Source organism: Lucilia cuprina, chromosome 4 (assembly GCF_022045245.1).
Source record: "Lucilia cuprina isolate Lc7/37 chromosome 4, ASM2204524v1, whole genome shotgun sequence".
Classification (NCBI taxonomy): domain Eukaryota; kingdom Metazoa; phylum Arthropoda; class Insecta; order Diptera; family Calliphoridae; genus Lucilia; species Lucilia cuprina.
In genome coordinates, this window is record NC_060952.1 from 100,329,225 (window position 1) to 100,352,149 (window position 22,925).

The window sequence follows — 22,925 nt, forward strand, 5'->3', positions numbered from 1 at the left end:
GTACGTGAGTGATAAAAGTTATAAAAAAAATACTAAACAGAATTGTCTATAAATTCCATTAATATAATAAAATTGTTTATTACTTATTCACGTAAAAACCTGGGTGCTGTTAAGTCTTTTTTCTATAAATTTTATGTTGAACTTGAATTCAATTAACCATCATAGAGTTGGTTGATCATTTTCTGTCTATTGACTTCATTAATATGTTTATTACAAGATTATTAAATTATTATATATAGGCAATTTTATTAATAATATATTACTGATTTAATGTAACCTTTATGATGATACCTCCTTGACCAATAATTTTATAAAATTTTGTCATATTAAGAAGAGTTTCGAAATTGTCCAATAGTTATTAAGATTCAATATGTAATATTAGTGAAATATCGATAGTAAATGGACATCAGCTCTTTTGTTTTAAACGATTAATTTTAAGAATTTAAAAAGTCCAATCAGGAAAAACCTAAAAAGTTCTTTGGAAACGATGCTGTTAATAAATTTAAATAAAAACACAAACTCTTATATTTGAAATTTCTTTTTTAAGGAAATGTTATATTTTTCTTAATTTTTTTGGTAATTTTTTTAAATTTAAAATATGTATTTATCTTAAAATATTATAGAATAGTTATGTTGTTATGAATGCGCATGTTGTGTATACAATAGTATTTTAATTGAATAATTTTATTTGTTTTATATATATAAAATAAATGAAATAAATCAATTGTACTTAATACTCAATTATAAATTTTAACATAAAATAAAGTGAATTCTTAATAATGGAAGTTGAAGTTTTAGGTTTTATAGTTAATGCATGTAAATTACCAATTTAAATTTGCAATTTTTAGTTTCTTTTAAAGAAAATTTCACTTTTAAATAGGATTTTATAAAATTATTTAAATTAGCAATTAATAATTATGATAAAAAAGATTTTTGATTAAATTCACCCAACATAACTAAAGGTAAATAGCTATAGCTTATTAGTTTTATATAAAGTAGTTTACCATATTTTTTATGATATTATAATGTTAAATGTTAAAGACTAAAATTAAAAAATATTTTTTCAAATAGTTTTTTTATATGTATAATGTATTAAAGTTAAATTTAATATATAAAATAAATAGGATTATTTTTTTTATTGATAATAATATTAAATACATGTTAACATCCACTATGAAAAAGCCAATATTTTTTTTGCTTAAAATCCAATGTTTATAAATTAATTACGTATAAAGCTTAATTTAGAAAAATAAAAACTAATTTTTATCAGACATTTAAATATCTTTTCATATATAAATTACTAAAACTAAACACACATTTATATTTTCTAATAATTCTTAAAGAAAAAATAGGGTGTCAAAGGAGAGTACTCATAGTTAGCAGGAGTATGTGTACAAATTGCTTTTAAGTTATTTTTATCATGTTTAATTTTAATCGCTAAATTATGATTCATAAGAAAAGCAACAAAAATTATAATCTTAATGTTGATTTTTAGTATACTATGTATTAATGCAAAAATGGGCCAAGTAATTTATATAATTAAGGCCTGCTTTTTTCTAATTAGTTAGTTCTTTAAGAATAAATTAAATATTATTACATTTAATAAGCAAAATTATTACTTTTAAATTTCTACGAAATCAGTTCATTTGTTTAACATATTTTGTTTCTTTTCAATCTTTATATACAAGTTCTAAAATGAAATCTTGTAAAAAAAATAAAGCCAAATAATGAAAACAAATATTATTTAAAGAGAAGATGTTTGATGAACACCGAGAGAAAAGCAAAAAGGATATCCATTAAAGTGAATTATTTGTTATTTGTAATGAACACTTAAGACTAACGAAACCTTTAAAATTGTTGAATTTATATTATAAAACAACTATCAGTTAAACTTTTATTTGCCATTAAAGCAAAATTTCAAAAATTTTAGTTATTGATGAAAAACTTCTTAAATTTTTGGTTGCCAAAAATTATATGGTAATTATGAGATCATTTTAATAGAAAACAACAAATATTTTTGGATGTATATGACTGCCACAAACACTTTTATACTTTTTTTGTTTATTTCGTTAATCTTGTTTTTTTTCTCATTTTACAATAAATACTTGAATGGTTGACTAGAAAACATTTTTTGATATTGAAAAGGGAATTTAATTTAAGCAGTTTAATTATGAATGATGTTTAAATTTAAATATTTTCAAAATGATTTTGTTTATCACAATGGTAGTTAGCAGTTTTTTTCTTCTAAATATTTGGTGTGGATTTAATTTATTTTTCCAAACAGCCTACAAGTAGGCTTTACAAATGGTGTTTTTCAGTTGTTTAACTAACTGACACGTTAGTGTAAAAGTGTGTTTTTAGTATTAATTATTAAAAAAGCTTTTTCTAACAAAAAAAGCTTTTTTATTATATTTAAACATAATTTGAAAAAAAATCTTGTGCTTTCTCCACCACAATGTTTAGCTTCTTAGTTTTGATTTGTGTTGTTAAACTTTGTTGTTGCAAAATGTTGCTTGGGCTGGTTTAATTCCTGGCCAATGTTGCTGCTGTTATTTTTGTTTTTTTTTTCCAAATGTTTTTTCTTTAAACATTGTCCACTTTCTGTACTTTCTGCTTAATGTTCTCACGGAAATGACGATTTTCTGGATTGGCCAACACAGACTGTATAAATTCAGAGGTTTCCAGTTGCAATTGCGTAAGTCGTTTTTGCAATAATTGATTACGTTTAACCAATTTTATTGTTTTGATGGCTATGGAAAGTAAACCATCTGTATTACTGCTGTTGTTGTTGTTTGTGGTCTCTTGTTTGGCTAATAGTTTATCTCTCAGTAGGGGATGATTGCCTCTTTTAAGTTTTGCACTTTTCTCAGTATCCAAACTAGTCATGGAGTCTCCTTCATCGGTATCCATATCAGTATAACTACCTTCATTACCACTCATCTCACTGTTGTCTAGCTCTCTTGCATCTTCCAACTCGTCGTATTCTTCCTCCGAATCAGACTCATTGCATGTATAGTAGTGTTTCCTTAGATTTTTGGAATGTATTTGATTTGTTTTCTTATTCGAAGTTCTTACTTTGTCGTTGTCATCTTCGTATAAATCCGTTACGTCATTATCGCTATTACAGTCTCCTTGTTCGACCATAATATTGTTGTTATTGTTGGCCTGCATTACTGACGAATACCTTTGAAATCTTCTTTCTTCTCCGCACAATGCTGATATGGACGATGACGCTGTTTCTCTTTGTGATGGTGATGATAATGATGTTGAAGATGTGTTTGATTCTGATAATGATGACGATGACTGTGATGTGGAGGTGGTTGGGTTTGTTGTATTGCTGCCATATGTTGCCATTGAATCGTTTGTAAATGGCTCATTGGCCAATCTTAAATCAAATGAATTTTCTGTATCCGAATGTGTTGAAGACGTTACAGCATTGTCCGATATAAAAGAAAACTGTTGATGACGATGATTTGATGCTGCTGATGATGTGGCACTTGTTTGCATTGAGTGGTTGTAGTTTGAATTGGCCGCATTATTTGTGTTGCGATAGTTACCGGTGGTATTGTTGTTTCTCTCCAATTCATTGTGGCTTTGTATTCTCAAGGAAGCAGATACTCTGGAGCCTTTAGAAACTGCAAATAGAATAAAATATAAAAACATATTAATGATTTCGTTATACAATTTTCAACAGAATTTATAAATTCTTTAAACTTTTCTTTTTAATTAATATTTCTTAAATAAAACATTAAGATTGATCATAATATTAATTAAAAAAAGTATATAAAACAAATACTACACTTAAAACAATTTATGTCCATTTCTCTTGCACATGTTGCTTTCAGATGACTGTTGAATTAAGCGACAATTGTGTACAGAGAAAACTACACATACACATACAAGAGAAACACAATTGATGCATGATTCAAAACGTGACTTCTAACGAACGTGTTGAGTAAGCAGACGACGGACGTTTTATTCATTTTTTTCTATTTTATTTCAATGTTGTTGCTATTTTTATAACAACAATAAAATACGGAAGAGAATTTAGAACTAGAAATGAAATTAGAAAAATAAATACATTTGTAATTGCAAAAATAGCAATAACATTGTATTTTGTATATACAATATTTTATATTTTTTAGAAAAAATAGAACGATTATGCAAAAGTGAAATGTTTTTCTAACAAAGTAGACAATATTAATAAACATCAAAGTTTTATAAATGTGTATTTTTTTGGCAAATTAGCCAAAAAGATTCTTATGCACTCTACATAAGTGCTGTTTAGTTATTAACAAATCTTAGGAATTATAAAAAATACAATAATCAGAGGTAATCCAAATTTTTAATTAAATTTTTCTAATCAAGTATACTTTTTTTTCGTAGTAAAAGTTCAATGTGCTAATGAAACCTTTTTATTCAATGCAAAGTCAACATTTTTAAAATTTATACATATATTCATTTTTGTTGATTTTTTAAACAATTAATGCAATAAACGGGCTCATTACAGTTCGTTGTAAAATATTTAAATATCTCCCACAACGATTTCACTTAGATGCACCTTCAAAATGGCACATGTTCAACACTGACATTTAAATATTTAAATTTTAAGTGTATTCCTACATGCGACCGTTTAATTGTGCATGTTTGTTCTTAATATTATATTTTATTTATTGCTTTTTTTCTTTCTTTTTTTTCCCCAAAAACCCCATTAGTTAGCATGACGAAGATTTGCATAATGAACATTTGTTTTCTTTATCTTTGTTTTTAATTGCAAAGATCCCAACACATGCTGTAAAAAAAAGAAATTAAAAAGAAAACGAATAAATAATTACAAAAATTTTTTTTAGGTTCCCATGAAATTTTTGTTAAATATTCAACGTGAAAAGAACATGATTTTAAACTCACACGCTTCGACGACAGGCGACATTAAAAAGAATTCATTGTAAATAAAATTGTTGCAATAATTAAGTCAAATATCAATTAATGAAAATTTTATGGCTTAGGTTTCAATAACAACAAACAATACAATTTATGAATCACATGTTTGTACAATATAAGTGGTCACTAGCCATAAACGCTTAAGTCATATTAAGAACGAATTCTAGTTATGAGTGGCTTTGAAAGCTTTTTTTACATATTAATAGTGTTAGTTTCCTATTGTTTGGGATAACAGCATGCTTTACATTACGCTCTCACTTTTGCAGAAAGGAATTATAATATTGTTGCCAAAAACCTTACTCATTGTCATTCTTAACTTAGATTTTATTACAACAGAGAAATCCTTGAAGTAGTGGGAGTTGTGTACGAAATTAACACTCATGCTCTTCCGAAAAATAACAATAAAAAACTTTGTGAAACAAAATATTCATATACATACATTTGCAAGTAGATGTAGATGTTTGTTTATACATACATATGTTTTATTATTTCACTCTTAAATAAATGTGATTCCAACACAAGTCGTAGTTAATCAAATGCACGTGTGTCTTGTTGACTGGTGTCATGACACGACATTTAAAAATGTGTTTTATTTTCCTGTAGATTTCTTCTCTGTTTTAATTGTTGTTCTTGTTTATTTGTTTGTTTCGTAAGTTAATTGCTTTCTGCAACTAAGTACAAACAATGTTAAGTAAGTATTAGTCAAGGTAGATATGTATGTTGATATTATGAGTTTGGATACAGTAGTGTTAATAAAAAGGGAAATTTTTAAAACGGAAATGGAGTATAATTATTTCCTGCATTTAAAGTATAAAATTGCTAGCAAAAAATATATTTCATAGTCCGTTAAAGAATTATATATTTATTAACTTTCCTCATCTAAACAGAAAAAGAATTGCTGCTCTAAGACTTAACTGTCAAACCGTTTATAATTTGTACAATCTAATTTTGTGATCTTAATTACCAGTTCGAAACCTTAAATTATCAGGAATGAACTCTTTGTAAACAAGTGTGAAGTTGCCCATAACTTAACCTTAGTATGCGAGAAAGGAGACACTAGACCGCTAGTAATCTAGAAAGTAGACACTTAGGAAAACATTTATTGCCTTCGTCATATTTTGATAATCTTTTTGTAATCTATGGAATGAAATTGCATAGTTTTTATGACATACTAAAATCTAGTTATTGCTGTATAAGTCAGTTGTCCTTGTCACAATCCTTGCTATAATGAACAGCAGCAAGTGCATAGCTTTATATAATCTATCATTTACATTTATTACTTTCATAGTTTTTTCTGTAATTTGAAACGGAATTATAAAGAAAAATATATAAATTAATATTCTTTCATGACATTACGCATTCACTTTTTGCAATTGGTTTCATAACGTTACTGACATTGCAACGTTGAAACTTAATTGTCCATAACTTTAATATTAGTTTGTATGTGTATTATCTGTCTTTCTTGCTGACTGCCTGACTGCCTGCCTGTCTATTTCATGTGATCTTTAATTGAAGTGTAAATGTATGTATTAATTTGCATGTGTGCGTGTGTTTTTGTTTATAAATAAATTAAGGCACATGCCAGTGCTACATGACGTATACGTAACGAATTTGTTCATACTCATACTCAAAATGTAAGGAGGGAAACACCACAATCTAATAATATACTAATACTCTACCATCGCAAATACATATATACATGCACACCTATATAAATACATATGTAACATTATCATTTGCATTTTAATCGTACTTTGATAAGTAATTTATATTCACGTAAATGATTTCGTATGCACGAGTTTAACAAAATTTAATGTTCATTTTAAACGGCCTATATTTGTTATTTTTTTATCACTGGGATTATTGTTGTTTAAGTTATAAATCTAAATATTAGTAACACGTTGTTGAAAACGCATGCCTTGATTTTTTATTTCAAAAAGAAGAAAACAAGTAAATACTGCTTTAGCAAACGTGAATTTGTGTATGAGTAGGGAGAAAGAGGGGGTGCGTGCTTATAGCAGGTATTGTAAAATGAAATTTTGAAATATTATATTTTTTTTTTTCAAAAAATGGACTAGTCGTTGACTCTTTAGTAGTATATTGAACTAATGAACTAAATTATAGTCTATTCAATGAACTTTTCAATGAACTAGTCCAAAAAAACTTGTCTATGACCTATTGGTCATTCTATTAACTAATCTGCGATTTCCAACCTAGAGTGATAGTGGTCTGTTTTACTCACCATAATTTACAATATTCGATAGTGCCTGATTTAGTTGATGTGAACCTTGTCCACTTCGTCTTATATTTGTGGTGGCAATGGTACGTGTTTGACGTTTTTTCCCTGAGCATATTGTAGGTGCCATAGCAATGGATTTAGTTAGTTGAGTTTTATTGCAGGGATTCTAAATCAAATGAATCTGTAAATAAAAAATTCAAGTAAATATAAATAAGTATGTATTTTAAAATTTAGGAAAAAGATTTATTATAATGCACAGAAACCAATACCTAAAGTTAATAAGTTTATTTATGCTTAAAAGGATTTCACAAGAAATCACATTATTATGTATTTTTCTTTTTATTTGTATTTATTGGGTAGAAAATATACAAAACTCCTGTTGAGTGCTACAGCACTCAAAGACTGAAAAAGTCAAAAATCAAAACAAATGTATTTAGGTCTAGTTAAAAAGAGGGACATGCAACAACAACAACACATGAATGGGTAGAAACTCCAGCAATAAGTATTTTTCGATAACCAAAAACAAAAAGCTCGTTAGTATTTTTTGTTTATAATGTCGTAAATATTTTTAACACGCATTATTTGTTTGCGTGTGCCAGCAGTACTAGACAATGAGTCGTTTATTTATTTCTTTTTTTATATATACAAAATTTTAGCAGGCTGGAAAAAATTATATTTTTTCTGCTTTAGTTGTTGAGTTTTGTATTATTTTATGAAGAGTATATGTGTTTGTTATTATCAAAAAAATACCTCAGACAACACCAAATCAGCAAAAAAAAAAAAAAAACACAAGTACTGTGAAAATAAAATACGAACAAAAACTGTTTGGCACGTGTACGCTCTTTCCGGTTGTTAACACTCTGGCTGTAGAAAGAAACCTTTTAAAATGAAATTACGAAAGGAGAAAGAACAAAAATTCAGATGATGATTAACTAAATATGGATGTACATATATATGTTTGTAAGTAAGTAACATCATCGTCGTTGTCATCATTATCAACCTTATCATCCTTGGTTAGACAAATTTTTACTTTATCTTAGATGACACATGCATGCATGCATTTCAAACTGAATTTATTAAATTACAAATTAAATACATTTAGACAAAAAAATAAAATAATATAAAAAGTCAGAAATTGTAGATTTCATCCCATATCAATTTATATTCATTAGTTATTTAAAACGTTACTTGTGGATTCTGTTGAAAATTTCATTACAAAGTAAATAAAAAAATTAATCTTATCAAATACATTTGGTGCTTTTTTAACATTTATAATTTGTTTTAAATAATTCAAACGTTACTACTACTCTTAACATATAAAATATAAATATTTGACGTACCCAAAAAGAAGAAACTAATTATATTAACCCTCCTAATATATTTAATTTTCAAATATTTTAGGTATTCATACAAATTGAGTACGTCTAAAAGAGAAACAGTTTATCAGTAAGTTTAAAGTTACAGATGTGCTAGAAAATCTTATTTAAAATAATATTTTAGTTTAATCGATTTGTGTTAAATGTCTTGAAGGTTTATAACTCAATTAAAAACTTGTAGTGTGGAAATGAAATTACGATAAAATTAAACACTTTACATAGCAATTAAGAATGAATAGTTGAGCATGGCCGGCCATTGTGTTTTTTTTTTTTTTTTCATTAATTCAGAAGTATTTTAACAATTTGTTGAACTTTCAAGTCATTTTCTTAAGGGAACTTTGTGTGGGGCTAGTATCAAATAAATCCCCATCGTTATGAAACTTGGCAATATTTAGACTTATATAAATTTTGGCTAATTTGTAAAAAGGTTAAAGAATATTTAACATATTTAAGACCGTATCCCTATTTGGGATACGGTTGTATAAAGGCGAGGCATCGTCCTTGAGCCAAAAGCATTGTCAAATTTCGTAAATTTATCTTGAAAATTATGACCTGTAGCCTGCACACAAGACAGACAGACAGACACACGGTCGGACGGACATAATAAAATCGACTTAGTAAATCTGAGCCACCTTAAAGTGGGTGTAGGGCCAATATTTTTCGGTGTTACAAACATCAGCACAAACGTATAAAACACTCTCCTCTATAATGGTGCAGGGTATAAAAACAAATTAAATAACAATTAAAAAATAACGCTTTTTCAATTAAACTATTTGGTACCATAAAAAACAAAGCCATTTACACTTTGTTGATGTCTATAAAAATTACAATCTTTATGATTTAGATTTTTATTGAGCGTGTGTATCTAATTAGTAATTACTGATATGTTAGGCATTAATAAAGAAATTAATGTTGTTATATCTTATTTTACACGCGACTAAAACAAAATTTCCCCAAAAAAAAATTAAACCACCAATTGTGTTTATCATTTTTAAATATTTAAATAACAGCTTGTAAGTTTTCGAATTATAAGTATGTAGCTCTGTCTGTAATAAATTTATTTGCAAATTAAAAGTTGGAAAAAATAGTACATGTTTTTTTTTGTAATATTGAAAATATGAAATAAATAGTAAATTACCACGCAGGCAGGCGCTAATTAATGAAGGAAACGTAGAAAATTTCCATTCTGTTACCTAAAACACAGTGACCCTATTTTGAACAAATCTTTAAGAAATTTTAGCAGTTTTTATCAAGTGTTGGTTACAAATTAGTGCCAGTATTTAATACCACAATTTTACTTAATATGCCCCTGGTTACCAATAAACTTAGACTGTCGTTAAAAATTATCAAAACACATACATACAAACAAATTTCTTAAATCTAGACAAAAAATATTGCTTTCATTAAATGTTTGCCTCAAAAGCAAAATGTGTAAATTGATAGTTTTTCCCAACGAAAGAAGTACACAAGAAAAAAATGTAATACTTTAATTACAGCAACTAACAGCTTAATACAAATAATCAGGCTGAAATAATGAAAAGTGTGTGTAGAAATACTTAACAAAAGCTGTCTGCATAAATTTAATTAAAATGACAAGTTTTTTAAGTACATATTATAATGGATTTTTGTCTGAGACAATCTAAAAACATGATATAAAAAAACTTGTATGTATTAAGTTTAACTTAAATTGTGTACTTTAGGATATTTGATTAAGCATTAGGTTGGTTCATTTTTGCAAAAAAGAAAAAGAAAAAAATCTAGGCGACTTAACGCACTTTACAAAATGTTTATTTACTCTTTTATTTTTTTTTTCCAGTGGAAAACCTTAAATTCGTATTGAAGATTTTTCCACTCTAAGATATGTGAACCCCCCCTTCTTAAACTACAAGTGTTTAGAGCATAAGTATAAAGATTAAATAAATTGTTAACAAAATATATCTAACACAACATAAAAATGCCTAAACAAAACAACAAAAATGCAAATTCACACTATTACTACGACTACTCGTGCCCATTCATTCACACAGATACTCGTACACATACTAACAAACACACTTGTTATACAAATAATGGCCGAGTAATAAATAAATAAACAACACTTTTGAATCGTTTACACGTGGAGGAAATGACCCAAATATTGACAGAATATTATACACACATACACACTCATATACATATGTATGTATGTGTAAATAAGAAGATACGAATACATTGGATATTTTTTTTTTTTTGAGTCAATATACTTATCAATAAAGTTTGAACTGTATGTGCATATGTTTGTCAAATCTAATGGTGAAATGTTTGACTTGACAAAACCATTAAATAAAACGGAGTTTTTTTTGTTGGCTTCTCTTCTCCTTTAGGAAGATATATAAATGTGTAATAGAAGCGTAATACATTGTTAATTCCTTGAATTTCTTAAGGATATTTTATCCTTTCCTTTTCTTACTTACTTATTGATCGATTGTAAATTTTTTTTATTACTTAAGTGTATCTGTGTGTGTAAATTCACGTGTCTGCATAAATTCATATGTATATACGACCCTGCAGTTGTAGAGTTGTTATCCCTGAACATATATTTTAATAATTTTGCTATGTTTCTAAGGGGGTACTTTTCTTGTTTGAAACGAAATACCACATATAGGCCTTACAAAGAGCACTATCCTGGTAGTTAAATATTATGATAAGATTGTGTCTAAAAGGACATATTGCCAGTTTATTTAGCTGCTGGGTATCTACTGTTTCCAAACTTTTATTTTAATACATTCACCAAACTAATAGAATAACCAACACATGCCAATTTTTGATTGCTTCAAAAAAAAAAAGAAGAATCGAAAAAAAATAATAAACAAAAAAACAAAAAAAAAACTGAAAAAAGGAAATTGTATTAACATTATAAACGAAACTTGTTTCTTTATTTTCTAATTTATTTATTGAATTAAATTAATAAATTATACACTCAAAATTAATAAAAATTAAAATATGCACACACTCAGCTTAAAGCAGCTTGAGAAACAGCTAAACATATAATAATAATTTATTATAAATAAATGAATGATTTTTTAACTTCAAATTTCATTAAAGTTGGCAAACAAATTAATTTATTAATTAGTTTACAAGGATTTCTAAGATTTTTAATAAATACAAAGGTTGGAAAGTAAAATTTATAATATTGTTTCTTTTTTTGCGAAAATATGAACAAAATGTTTAATAGAAAAAAAATGAAACGTCAAGTGTAAAATTATTATTAAAATTATATGTATATGTATATGTATTTTATTTCACTAATAAAATCTTAACACTTAGGTTTTTATTAGCAGAATTTCCGCAGTATGATATCAATATTTAAATGTTGAAAATATTCATTCATAAATTTTTAAAACACTAGAGTAGTTTGGTTTCTTCACTTTATTAATTTAGGTTTTTATTTTTTTTATCAAAATTTGTTTTATTTTTAGAACATTTTGATAATAAATACATATTTTTTTGTTAAATTAAAACTTGTTTTTTTATAATTTATTAATAACTTTAAACACTCAGGTGTTTCAATAATTGAAGACAATATTCTAAAAATAAATTTAGAATTTATTTATTTATTTTTTATAATTAAAGCTGTTGTTGTGTCAATACACTTTTACTAACTGACTGGTAACAATTTACACTCAAATTACTTTGTGCTAAAAAAAGCGAAAAAATCGTTAACATTTGCTACTGCAGTTATATCAAGAAAAAGACAACTAAAGTTCAGTGGTTACTTGAACACACGATTCTTTCCATATTGGCTTGTACAAAAGGATTTTAGATTTAACTTTTTCTATCCTTCCTTTTCCTTGCTTAAAGTAAAATGAGCTTTTTTTCTAACCCCCAAAAAAGTTGCATTACTTGTTAAATTTATACTCTAATTATTTGTTGCAAACGTAGTAATGCAGAATATTTTATTTTACTCTCATTCTAAAACATTCTCACTCTTGTCTTCCTCTCATTACAGAGTGTAGTTGCACTACTAAAATGCACACGTTTCTATGACGTCAGTTAAGACAGGCAGCAAAAAGTAACAAATGTTACGTAACGTAACCTTCAATTATATTGTTTTTGTATTAGTAAATATATTTAAAAATGTTCAAACTTATATTATATACAGTAAGCATTTGTAAGGAAAATTGTCATAAGTTACAATTTAAGATTTTTGAATTGATTTTTACACATTAGTTTTTGCAAACTACATTTATTTATAACTAATATAAATAAAACCGTTTAATAGGAAAGTGATATTTATAAATTTATGACACTTTTCTGGCAAATAATGCCGAAATGTTAATATAACACAAACAATATTTACAATATTTAGCTATTTATAAGATACACGTTATAATAAGTGCATACATTCACATATACGTTCATAAATATGTATGTAAATGTAACACTTTCATGCAAGTGTTGATTTATTTTTTTTTTTTTTTTTTGAACATGTCAATTGAATGTCGAAATCTCTGACAAATTTATGATAAAATATTAAAAGTTTAAAAATGATCACTCATGATGGGATGGCGCAAATTGCTTAAATTTGACGTAAATTTATGAAAATTAAATTTATTTTAAAAATAAACAGATATTGCAATTAAGTTGTTTGTATTGATTAAAACAAATAGCAAATATAAAAGTACTTAAATAATTTCTAAAAGAATATGCAAATTTAATGATGCTTGATATATAATTGTTTCTCGAATATTTTATTATTCATGTTATGTACTCGTTTTGACAATGGAAATTTAAAAGCAATTTCTTTCGAATTTGTATTATACTGAAGTAGTTTTTACGTGAATACTATCAATTGTTTTCATTGAATAAAAATAATCATGTTTAAGAATAATTTCATTAATGCTGTAAATAGTTTCTTAATTATTAATTCAATCAATATTTAGAAATCTCGACTTAAATTGTCTTTGAACTATGTTTTTTACAGAAAATTTTAATAATATTAATTTAATTTTTATTTCATTTTTATATTTATTTAAAATGTTTGCTATTTTTCCCTCATTTGCTATTTTTCCCTCATTTCAGATTTTGTACAAAATAGACATTTATTGGAAATAATTAATGAAATGTTCAAGAATAACTTTGGTCTTCGACAGGTTAGTATTTTAGTCTAGTATAGCGGAAAGCAGCATACAGCAGCACGATACTTGCCTTGAGGAATGTATAAATGTGCATTCTTCATTCAAAATAACTTCAAAAAACAAATTAGGAAAAATATTCATACTATTTATTACAAAATTCATTTCAATTATGAATTTCTTTTATTTGCTATAAAACATTGAATTGTTAAATAGTTTCATCTGAATCGAATTACAGTGGCAACTTTTTAATGAAAAAAAATTATTATTAAAAAACAATATTGTATAATATATAATTGTTTGTTTAATATACATTAATAAGTAATGCTTTTTATTACTGGAAATCTCATGACTCATTGAGTATGTATGGACCTAGTTAGCATACCTAAAGTATGAGTACGAATTAAAATACTGAAATATATATGTAAATGTAAATGTAAATGTATTTGTTTACTCGTGCATATATTTTGTAAATTTAATAACCCAGCAGTTCGAACAAACTATCACAAAACACTATATCGGATTGAATATTTCGGAAGTTTGTTCAAGTCTATATTGCTTACACAAATAACAAACAGATCTTAAATTAATTAAAAATTGATATTGAAATTATTTGCAGATACTAAAGATACATTTGATTACCCGTTAGATTAATTGGTAGGTACAAAGTTAACTATTTTTAAGCACTCTCAGGATCAAATTACTTCTAATTACTTTATTTCAAGAGGAATACATTGACTTTGAAAACTGTTGGGTACCAACATCAACACTCACAACTTGACATATTAATTTACACGTGTTAGAAATTAAAGAAAAAAAAAAACAGAAAAGAAAAAACACATAAGAAGACTCATTTATTTCCCAATTTCTAGAGGGTATGTGTGAATGTTACTTGATGTTTTTTTTATTTATACTTGTTTTGTTTGTTTAATGTTTTATAAAATTTTGCTAAAATAAAACAAATAGTCGCAGATTTAATAGCGGAAGTTTAAACAAAAAATTTTTTTTTGAAATAAAATACGAAAAAAATGAAAACTCGTGTTAGTAATTAATTGTAAGACAGTGTTTTATTTATGATATAAAATTTTAGTTTCTTCATTCATAACATTGTTTTATGTGAGAAATAAATGTTGTTTTTTGTTTTAACAACACCATTCATTCATGAAAACAGTTAAGTTTTAGCACTGCACCACTGGGTAAAGAACAGACAGATTCCTATCATTCACATACATATATGTCAGTGTGTCATAAAATTCCCGTTAATAACAAAATTTGAAAAAAGTCGAAACGCTGAGACCACTACCTCTGGGATTTGAGATATCGTGTCCTGAAGTCTGAAGAAACACCATTTTTGCACAAAATTGGAGACAGCACCAAAACAACTTTATTTACAATATATTGTATGGCTTTAGCTTTATTGGCTTAACATGTTATACATATATCTTTCTTATTCTACGTGATATCTTTAACATAAGCTTGAAGGTTTTCGAGATATTGATAGTATTTTTATTTCCTAAATCAATTTAACGATGTATGTCTGTGCGTCCCTCAACTTCAGTGGGTGATGTCTCAACAATTACACGATTGTACAAAAAAAAAAAAAAAAAGAAAATCAATTTATGGTTCTGTCAAGTTTATGGAGAAAATATCTGGAAGAAGTTATTTTGTAACTAACGTTTTTTTAGCATTGTTTTAATGTCTCAAAATGGTGTTCTTTTAAAACTTTCAGGACATGATATCGGATACATTTCCGGATTCGGATTCAGTGCAGCTTAATCCTTAAGAAAAGTTACTTTGGTTAAACATTTGTATTACTGTGTATCAACATTTGTTTTTAAACATTTTATAAAATAAAGTTATAATAATTCTGTAAAAATAATATATATTGTTGGAAACATTAGGCGTTAAGTTCAAAATTCCAAACATGCTATAATCGACAGTTTCATTATCCGTCAAATTGTCTCCATATTTAATAATACAGGACTCTGTGGTATCTATTTCCATTCAATTTCAAACAATTAATAAGCTTAAGTTAAATTCTATATATTTAAAGAAATAAAATGAAATGGTTTGTTATGCTTATTGTAGAGTACTTTCATAAATTCTAAACAAATAAATAAAACAACTAACAATACAATTCAACAGAAATTTACTACAAAAAAAAACCCAAAAACAAAACTATAACGACAATTAGTAAGCGTAACGAGTCCAGGGTCATTTTTGGCTGACTCGTGTAAAACTATTAACATGATGGCTGACTGTAACAGTATTGTTCTGTACAAATGAACAAACAAGTGTGTTTCTATATACACCTGTGGATAAAAAAATAGTTGTGTTGTATTTCTTCTTTAAGTAATAGAAATTTGAAAAATTTACATTATTTTATGCTAGAAAATTGTTCTAAAGAAAAAAAATCTGTTAATTTAAAAAATATTTTTTCTATTTGGTGTATATATTTCTATCCACTGCTGTACATATCTATATTTTTAACTAGTCTATTGAAATTTTATTTAAATGTTCTATTTTTTTATGGTTATTATTGCTATTATTATTATTATTTTTTTTTTGTATTCACACATGTACCAAAAAGTACTGTAACAATAAAATACATACAAACTTTACTAACGATTAAAAATACTTTTTCTCTCAACCGTTCTATAGATTGGGTAAACACAAAAAAAAAACAGATAAAAACTATTAGATGGAAACATCAACAATAACAAAGCTATAAAATAAAAAATAATTGTAATAAATTTGTATTTGAATTTTATTTGCTAGTTTTCTAAGTTGTTGTTAGTTTTGTTTTTGTAGTTTTTTAGTTGTGTTTTTATTTAAATTCTGATTTTTTTTTTAAATTTTGTTTTAATTTCAAACACAAGCAACAACTGCTGATAAACAAAGCGAAAAAAAAATCCCAAGTAATAACTAGTTTATGTGTTGTATTGTTTTTGTTGTTCTTTATTAAATTTTCATTATACACGTGCTACCGCAATCAGTTCTCCTCAACCTCGTTTGTTCGCTTATTCTATCTAGAAGATGGTTTAGCGACCCTCGTTTAAATTTAATTCTCAAACACGAGCAGAGTAACAGCAACAACAATAAAAACAAAAAATTATAAAATTGAATTGAATTTATTGCAAAAAAAAAAAACAAATACCTTAATGAATTTAAACAAATACACACGTTTTTATAGGTATGTGTATATAATTTTATTTAAAAAAACCCAACAACAACACAAACCACATATCTTAAGTAGACAAAGGCAACAACTACAATAAAAACTATAAATGAAAAAAAAACTAACGAAGAAGCAACAACAGCAGAGGAAAATATACACACAGATACTCTCTTGGTTATGAACAGATTTGCTTTTATTTATTTGCAAACCTTTACATTTTAATCAGTTCTTATTATTTTTGTTGTTGTTGCTGTTGATCACTTAAATGTAGATCAAGAGTTTGTCAGTTCGTTTGTTCGTCTGAGCAAATTATACTGCTGAGATGCTTGCTAACTTATCGATCTTTTATATATATTTTTTTTGTCTTTTGCTGTCGGCTATTATAAAAAAAAAAATATTATTATTTTTATTGTTGTTATTTTGCTAAAGACTCGAAAAGAAATTTGATCATGAATCAGACTTATGGTTAAAAGCTAAAAAGAATAAGAAACAACACGCTTTGTCATTCTAAACAATGGAAATTTTTTCAATAGTGTTACTTTTTTTCATGTCTACACGGGCATAACGTACAAAGTTATTTGTTTAGAACTAATAAGTCTTAAAAAATGGTTAGATATTTATTTAGTTTTTATATTTGTATAAATGTTCAGATGTTAAAACATGTGTACGAGTCAGCATTTTATTGTTAACTACTCAAACATATTTTTTATTAAAAATTCCACTCCCCCATTCAACAGCAAAATAGCTCTGCTATTAGTTGTTTGATTTTGCAATCGTTTTTAAAAAATGAGGTCATTAAGAACAGAATTCCCAAGGGTTCCAACAAAAAAACCCAATGCCAATACTTTTCTCTTTTCTTTTACAGCAAATTAATTTACAAAAGAAAACCACAATAAAGAAAATCATTACATATAAATTTATAAATTAAATAAATTAAAAAAACATACAATAGTGGTAAGGTAATGGTAATATTAGTGGTAAGTGAATATGATTTTTATGCAAATACTTGCATTTCATGGAAATTTGATAACAAATTTCGCAACGACAAGTAAACAAACTAATTTATTTATTACATTACAAATTGTTTAACAATAAAATATAGATTTTACTGAAACACATAACATTCCTACTGCTTGGATTATAATGTGGTTTTAAACAGAAACCAAAAAATCCCTTAATAAAGAAAAGATTTGGTGCTGGTCACTAAAATAAACTGTTTTTTTTTTACTTACAATATTTAATATATGATATATATAAAAAAATACATTCCATATAAATCACTTACTCATCATTAAACAAATATTTTTATATATATTTTTTGTAACACATGTGTGAGGGAAGGTGCATGCATTACAAACTACTACTTATATACCTATTTATATACAAATAAAAAAATTCTTGAGTTTTGTATTGCAAATACAAATGACAATTGTATGATAAATGGCGCGTGTATCGTATTGATTACATGTTATTTTTTTTAAGTTTAAATAATATTGAGTAAATAGGTACTGTAGATAAAAAAAGCTTTATAATTAAAACGTCAATATTTTTTTTTTTTTTTTGTAAATTAAATTTTAAATCTTACAAAATTTCTTTCCATTTCTGATAAGATCACAATAAGTTGTTCAAAATTGTCATCTTTAGAACTAGTACTTTAAATTGACTGTCAATACGCATATTTTTCTTTATTTTCAATAAAAACTTTCGACTGGTTTAACTTATTTTACAATTACCTACTCAAGGTACCCCATCTCGGTGATATCTGGAGATTTCCCGCAGTGTTAAGAGTTCCAAATAAAAAATACTTGACTTAATTAATTAAAAATATTTTAAGGCAGATGGACTGACAATGGGTTCAACTTTATTTTTTTGTGGTACCGATATTGAACATTTTCAATACCATGTCAACCTTAACATTTAAGTTTAATCTTCTTTCAACCGGCAATTTGACTTATAGAATATCATAAAAGCCTTAATTAAATGTATACACAGATGGAAAAAAGCGGCAGAAATAGAAACTGTTGTCAAAAATATGTTTGTTAACATTAGGACAACGGATGCATTGTTGTGATTTCGACAATAAATCGTTATCATTACGACAACGCAATGTTCTGTTTGACAACATAACGTTGTCACTTTGATAACACATTATTTTTTGCTGATTTGATAATATAATGTTTACATTTTGTTGTTGATTTAACAGCTATCCGTACATACTTTCACAGCTGATCTTATGGAAAATTATAAACACTTTGGTACCAAGCGTGTATAATTTTAAAACGACTTATTTCCTCTATGTGTACTATTAAAATAGAATATAAGTTCTTTAGTATCGGGAAGAGAAACCCTATAATCAAATCAAACAGGGCCAGAAAAACAGTCAATGAGCAAATAAAAAATTATACTAGGGTCATTCGCATAAAGCAATCAAAAATGTTCGAGGTAAAACTAAGGGGTAGAATATTTAAAAAATTTGTTAGTTTATTTAATAAATTTTGAAAAAAATAATAAATTATTTAAATGGAATTGTCCCAATACATTTCTGTAAAGAGTTATTTAAAAAAAAAAACTAACATTATTTAAATTAATATATGAGCACATATTTTTCTTTCCACATGTGTATGCTTGCTGACATTCCTCACACTATATTAGATATACTAAGGGAAAATATTTATACAAAGTGCAGACACGTTTTAAATAAAACATATTAATTTTCCAAAATACTCTATTAATTTAAAAATAAAATAATAAAATATAGGTGTGGCATAGCCTTATAATTTTACCGTTAAAATATTCAGACAATTTTAAATGTCTACTTATATTTTATTACTTTTAATTACTACAATTAAAACCATAATCCTTGTGGAATACACAAGAAAAATACGTTCAAAATATATTAAAAAAAAGAAAAACTTTGAAAACAACAATTTATAAAGAACAAACAGCGCAAGGAAATTGTTTAAGGTGTATGTATGAGTTTGTAAGTTATAGCTGTTGGCTTTAATAGCAAAGCTTCGTATTAAATATCCTTCCCACCACATTCATATTAAATGTCAAATTCCCAATATTCACACCAGCACAAGCAGCTCAAACACAACTTCATATTTAATTTATCTTAGAAAAACAAAAAAATATATAAAAGGAAACTTTGTTCTTTATACACACTTTTCCTATATCCTTCTAAAACAAAATCACACACACACACACTCACACCAGCAAAATATTAGCAACAAATGTTCATTTCGAAATTCACTACGGGATAGTAGAACGGCGATACGATACGATAAGTATCGTGTGTATGTGTAGGTATGTCCTATTCGACCTTATACGTCCTTGAGGAAAGGCATAAAAAAAACAAATCATACTGTTTTAGTATTTGTAATATTTACGCTAAATAGCTTTAGGAACCAAAAAACAACAACAAAATGTGTAAAACAGGAGAGCAATAAAAGAAATAAATGGAATGACGGTTGTACAATATTGGTACATCTTTACAGATGTTTAGTACATATATAAATAGCGGCATAAAAACTTTTAACGGGGGACCAAAAAGAAAAAAGTAGTAAATATTGCAATATCGTCTAACTCATTCTCAAACACAAACATTTTTTATGGAAACAGTATGAAAGAGGATTACATTCTAGTCGTGTGTTTTGTTAATGATTTTTCAGATACCAACTCAGACATACGCGCTCACACACAAACACACACAATCAGGATTTAACATCTCAATTTGTATTTTTTTTTTTTTTTTATTTTATTTTTTGTTTCCTCTTCTTCGTAGTTTATTTATTTTAAGGTTATGCGGAGGTTAAAGGTTACTTACTTAAAATGTAGACAAGTACAAAAAATGTTTACAACTGCTACAGGAAGAGACAATTTACAGGACAATGTTGATGTTAACAATATCACAATGTTTTTTTATATGTTTGTATTTTTAACACTTATATTTAATTATTTCTTTTATATTATTTTTATATTTCTTGTTGCATTCTTAAGAATTTTCCTTTTTTGAAAAATAATATTATTTTTTAATAAATTTGGCACTTTGTTTTATTTTCAAAGTTATTAATATTTTTTATTTAAATAACTTTTTTATTACTTTACACTATTTTCTCTTGGTGTTGCAATTTATTACTTTGTTTGGTTTTTTATTTATTTATTTAACGTACTTCCGTTTAACCGAGTATGTGCGTTAAGTTTGAAAGCGTTAAACATAGTGATTCTCTGAAATATTTGCAATTTACATTTAAAACCCAAAGGCAAATGTTTACGAAGCAAAATGAATGAATGAAATCAATTAAACATTTCAAATGTTGCTGAGTTATTATCAGCCACAAAAGATACATGTTGCTAAGAGCCTAGTTACACTGTGAATAAGCAATAATTTGAAGTGTTAAGTACAATGGTTAAATGTGGGCAAAAGAAAATCGGAATTCAATTACCCACTATCTACAGTGGACAGCATGGGCTCTGTCCCTGTTATTCAAGGCAAAAGACCTTGACTTTATTGTTACTTGATTGAAATTCATAAAGACTTTTATAGATGTATTTAGCGCTCTTCAACAGAGAGATATAGACTGATATGTGAAACTTTGTACATGATCTGGACTGTCTCAAGAATGCATTACAAGCAAATCTAATAAAATTTGTTATAACTACCGAATGTTTAAAGCACTTTGGAATACTATGGCTAAAATTACGGATAGAAAATTCAAAAATTTCAATCTAACCCACTCATAAAAAACCATTTTTTATTAATTTAAAAAGCAATTGTTTCAGGAGCCCTGAATTTTTAAACGAGTAGTTTTTTCTATAAATTTTATAAATCTATAAATGTATGTATTTTAAGCTTTTGCAAAAAAAAAAACTAACGTTTAGATTTTGACATTAAAAAATGTTTAGAAATACTAGTTTTTTAATTAAGCCGATATGAACCCCTAATATCTGCTCGAAATCTACTGAGATTTTTGAACATCAACAAATCGTTTTAGATCCATTATTTTGTTCAGTGTACACTATGTATCTAAACATTTCTTTTATCAACAAAACTTTTTTATTTCATTTATTCTTCTTCTCTATCTCTCTGCGTTCTCTCAGTATTTACAAATAAAACTTCTCATTGTTAACATTTCGCTATTTCTACACTTCTTGTTTATTATTTGTATTTTTTGCTTTTTTTTTTGTTTTAGTTAATGCCGGTTCAGAAAATAATAATAAAAAAGTGTCTTTTTCGTTCTTTATTCTCAGCAAAGTTTTTGTTAAATACACACATACATAAAAAATACATCAAACAGCAGAAGCATTAGCCATTGTTATGGCGGCGGTTTAATGTCCGTTTGTTGATGCACGTGTGCGCCATTTAGACACCCGCTTACACACTTCAAGCACTTTGGAGCTCTTCCGTAGACAATACAGATAAACAAATATACATATATACATACAAATATGTAGTATTTATACATTCGCACAAATAAACAAACAATACATGTAGAGGATCTTAAAAAAATATATATATGAAAATTGATTGGTTTCTATTGAATTGGAGGTTTTTAAAAATATGCACATATTTTTATAAACATATTGTGTATTTTTGTATCATGTAGATATTGTACATTCATTCATATACATATTTGTATAGTCATTTGAGGATGATGCATATGAGAGTGAGCATGTGGTTGTGTCTTGCGACGATGAAGATGATAAAAATAATAATAGAATGAATAATTTTAATTTCACCAAGAAACATTAAGAGAATACATATAAAAAAGCTTATTGCGTTTTGTATTTTATTTGCTTTAACCAAAAACCAAAATAAAGCAAAAAAAATATACAATATTTTATAATAAATTACCAAAATGTCAACTAGAATTTTTTTTACCACAAATTTATTTTTTCATATTTATTACTTTTTTTCTTCATATTTTTGTTAATTTCATAAGTTTAAATCATTTTTAGTCTCTACTTGGTGTTGCTCTAATTTTAAAGAAATTTCAATATTTAAAAACAATCATTAAGGGTTTAATTTATTATCATTTATGAATAGTTTATAAATAAATTGTTGTATGAATATTAGT

The 22,925-nt window shown here is 26.3% G+C and overlaps 1 protein-coding gene across 1 annotated transcript; it reads right to left on the minus strand.

The window, feature by feature from the left end:
- Positions 1-614: 614 nt before the first annotated feature.
- On the minus strand, positions 615-21,073 carry LOC111690215 (putative uncharacterized protein DDB_G0282133). The gene is made up of 3 exons (XM_023452658.2): positions 20,675-21,073; positions 7,184-7,361; positions 615-3,635 (listed from the first exon to the last, which is right to left on the minus strand). The coding sequence occupies exons 2-3, from the start codon at positions 7,305-7,307 to the stop codon at positions 2,584-2,586; spliced, it is 1,176 nt and encodes a 391-aa protein (XP_023308426.2). The 5' UTR covers positions 7,308-7,361; positions 20,675-21,073; the 3' UTR covers positions 615-2,583.
- Between the last annotated feature and the right edge of the window lie 1,852 nt (positions 21,074-22,925).

Bases quoted from the DNA above. Each gene is read 5' to 3' on its own strand.
- LOC111690215 (XM_023452658.2), bottom strand. From the start codon at position 7,307: ATGGCACCTACAATATGCTCAGGGAAAAAACGTCAAACACGTACCATT. The intron at 3,636-7,183 runs GTGAGTAAAACA...TTCTATTTGCAG, and splicing joins ATCGAATATTGTAAATTATG to TTTCTAAAGGCTCCAGAGTA.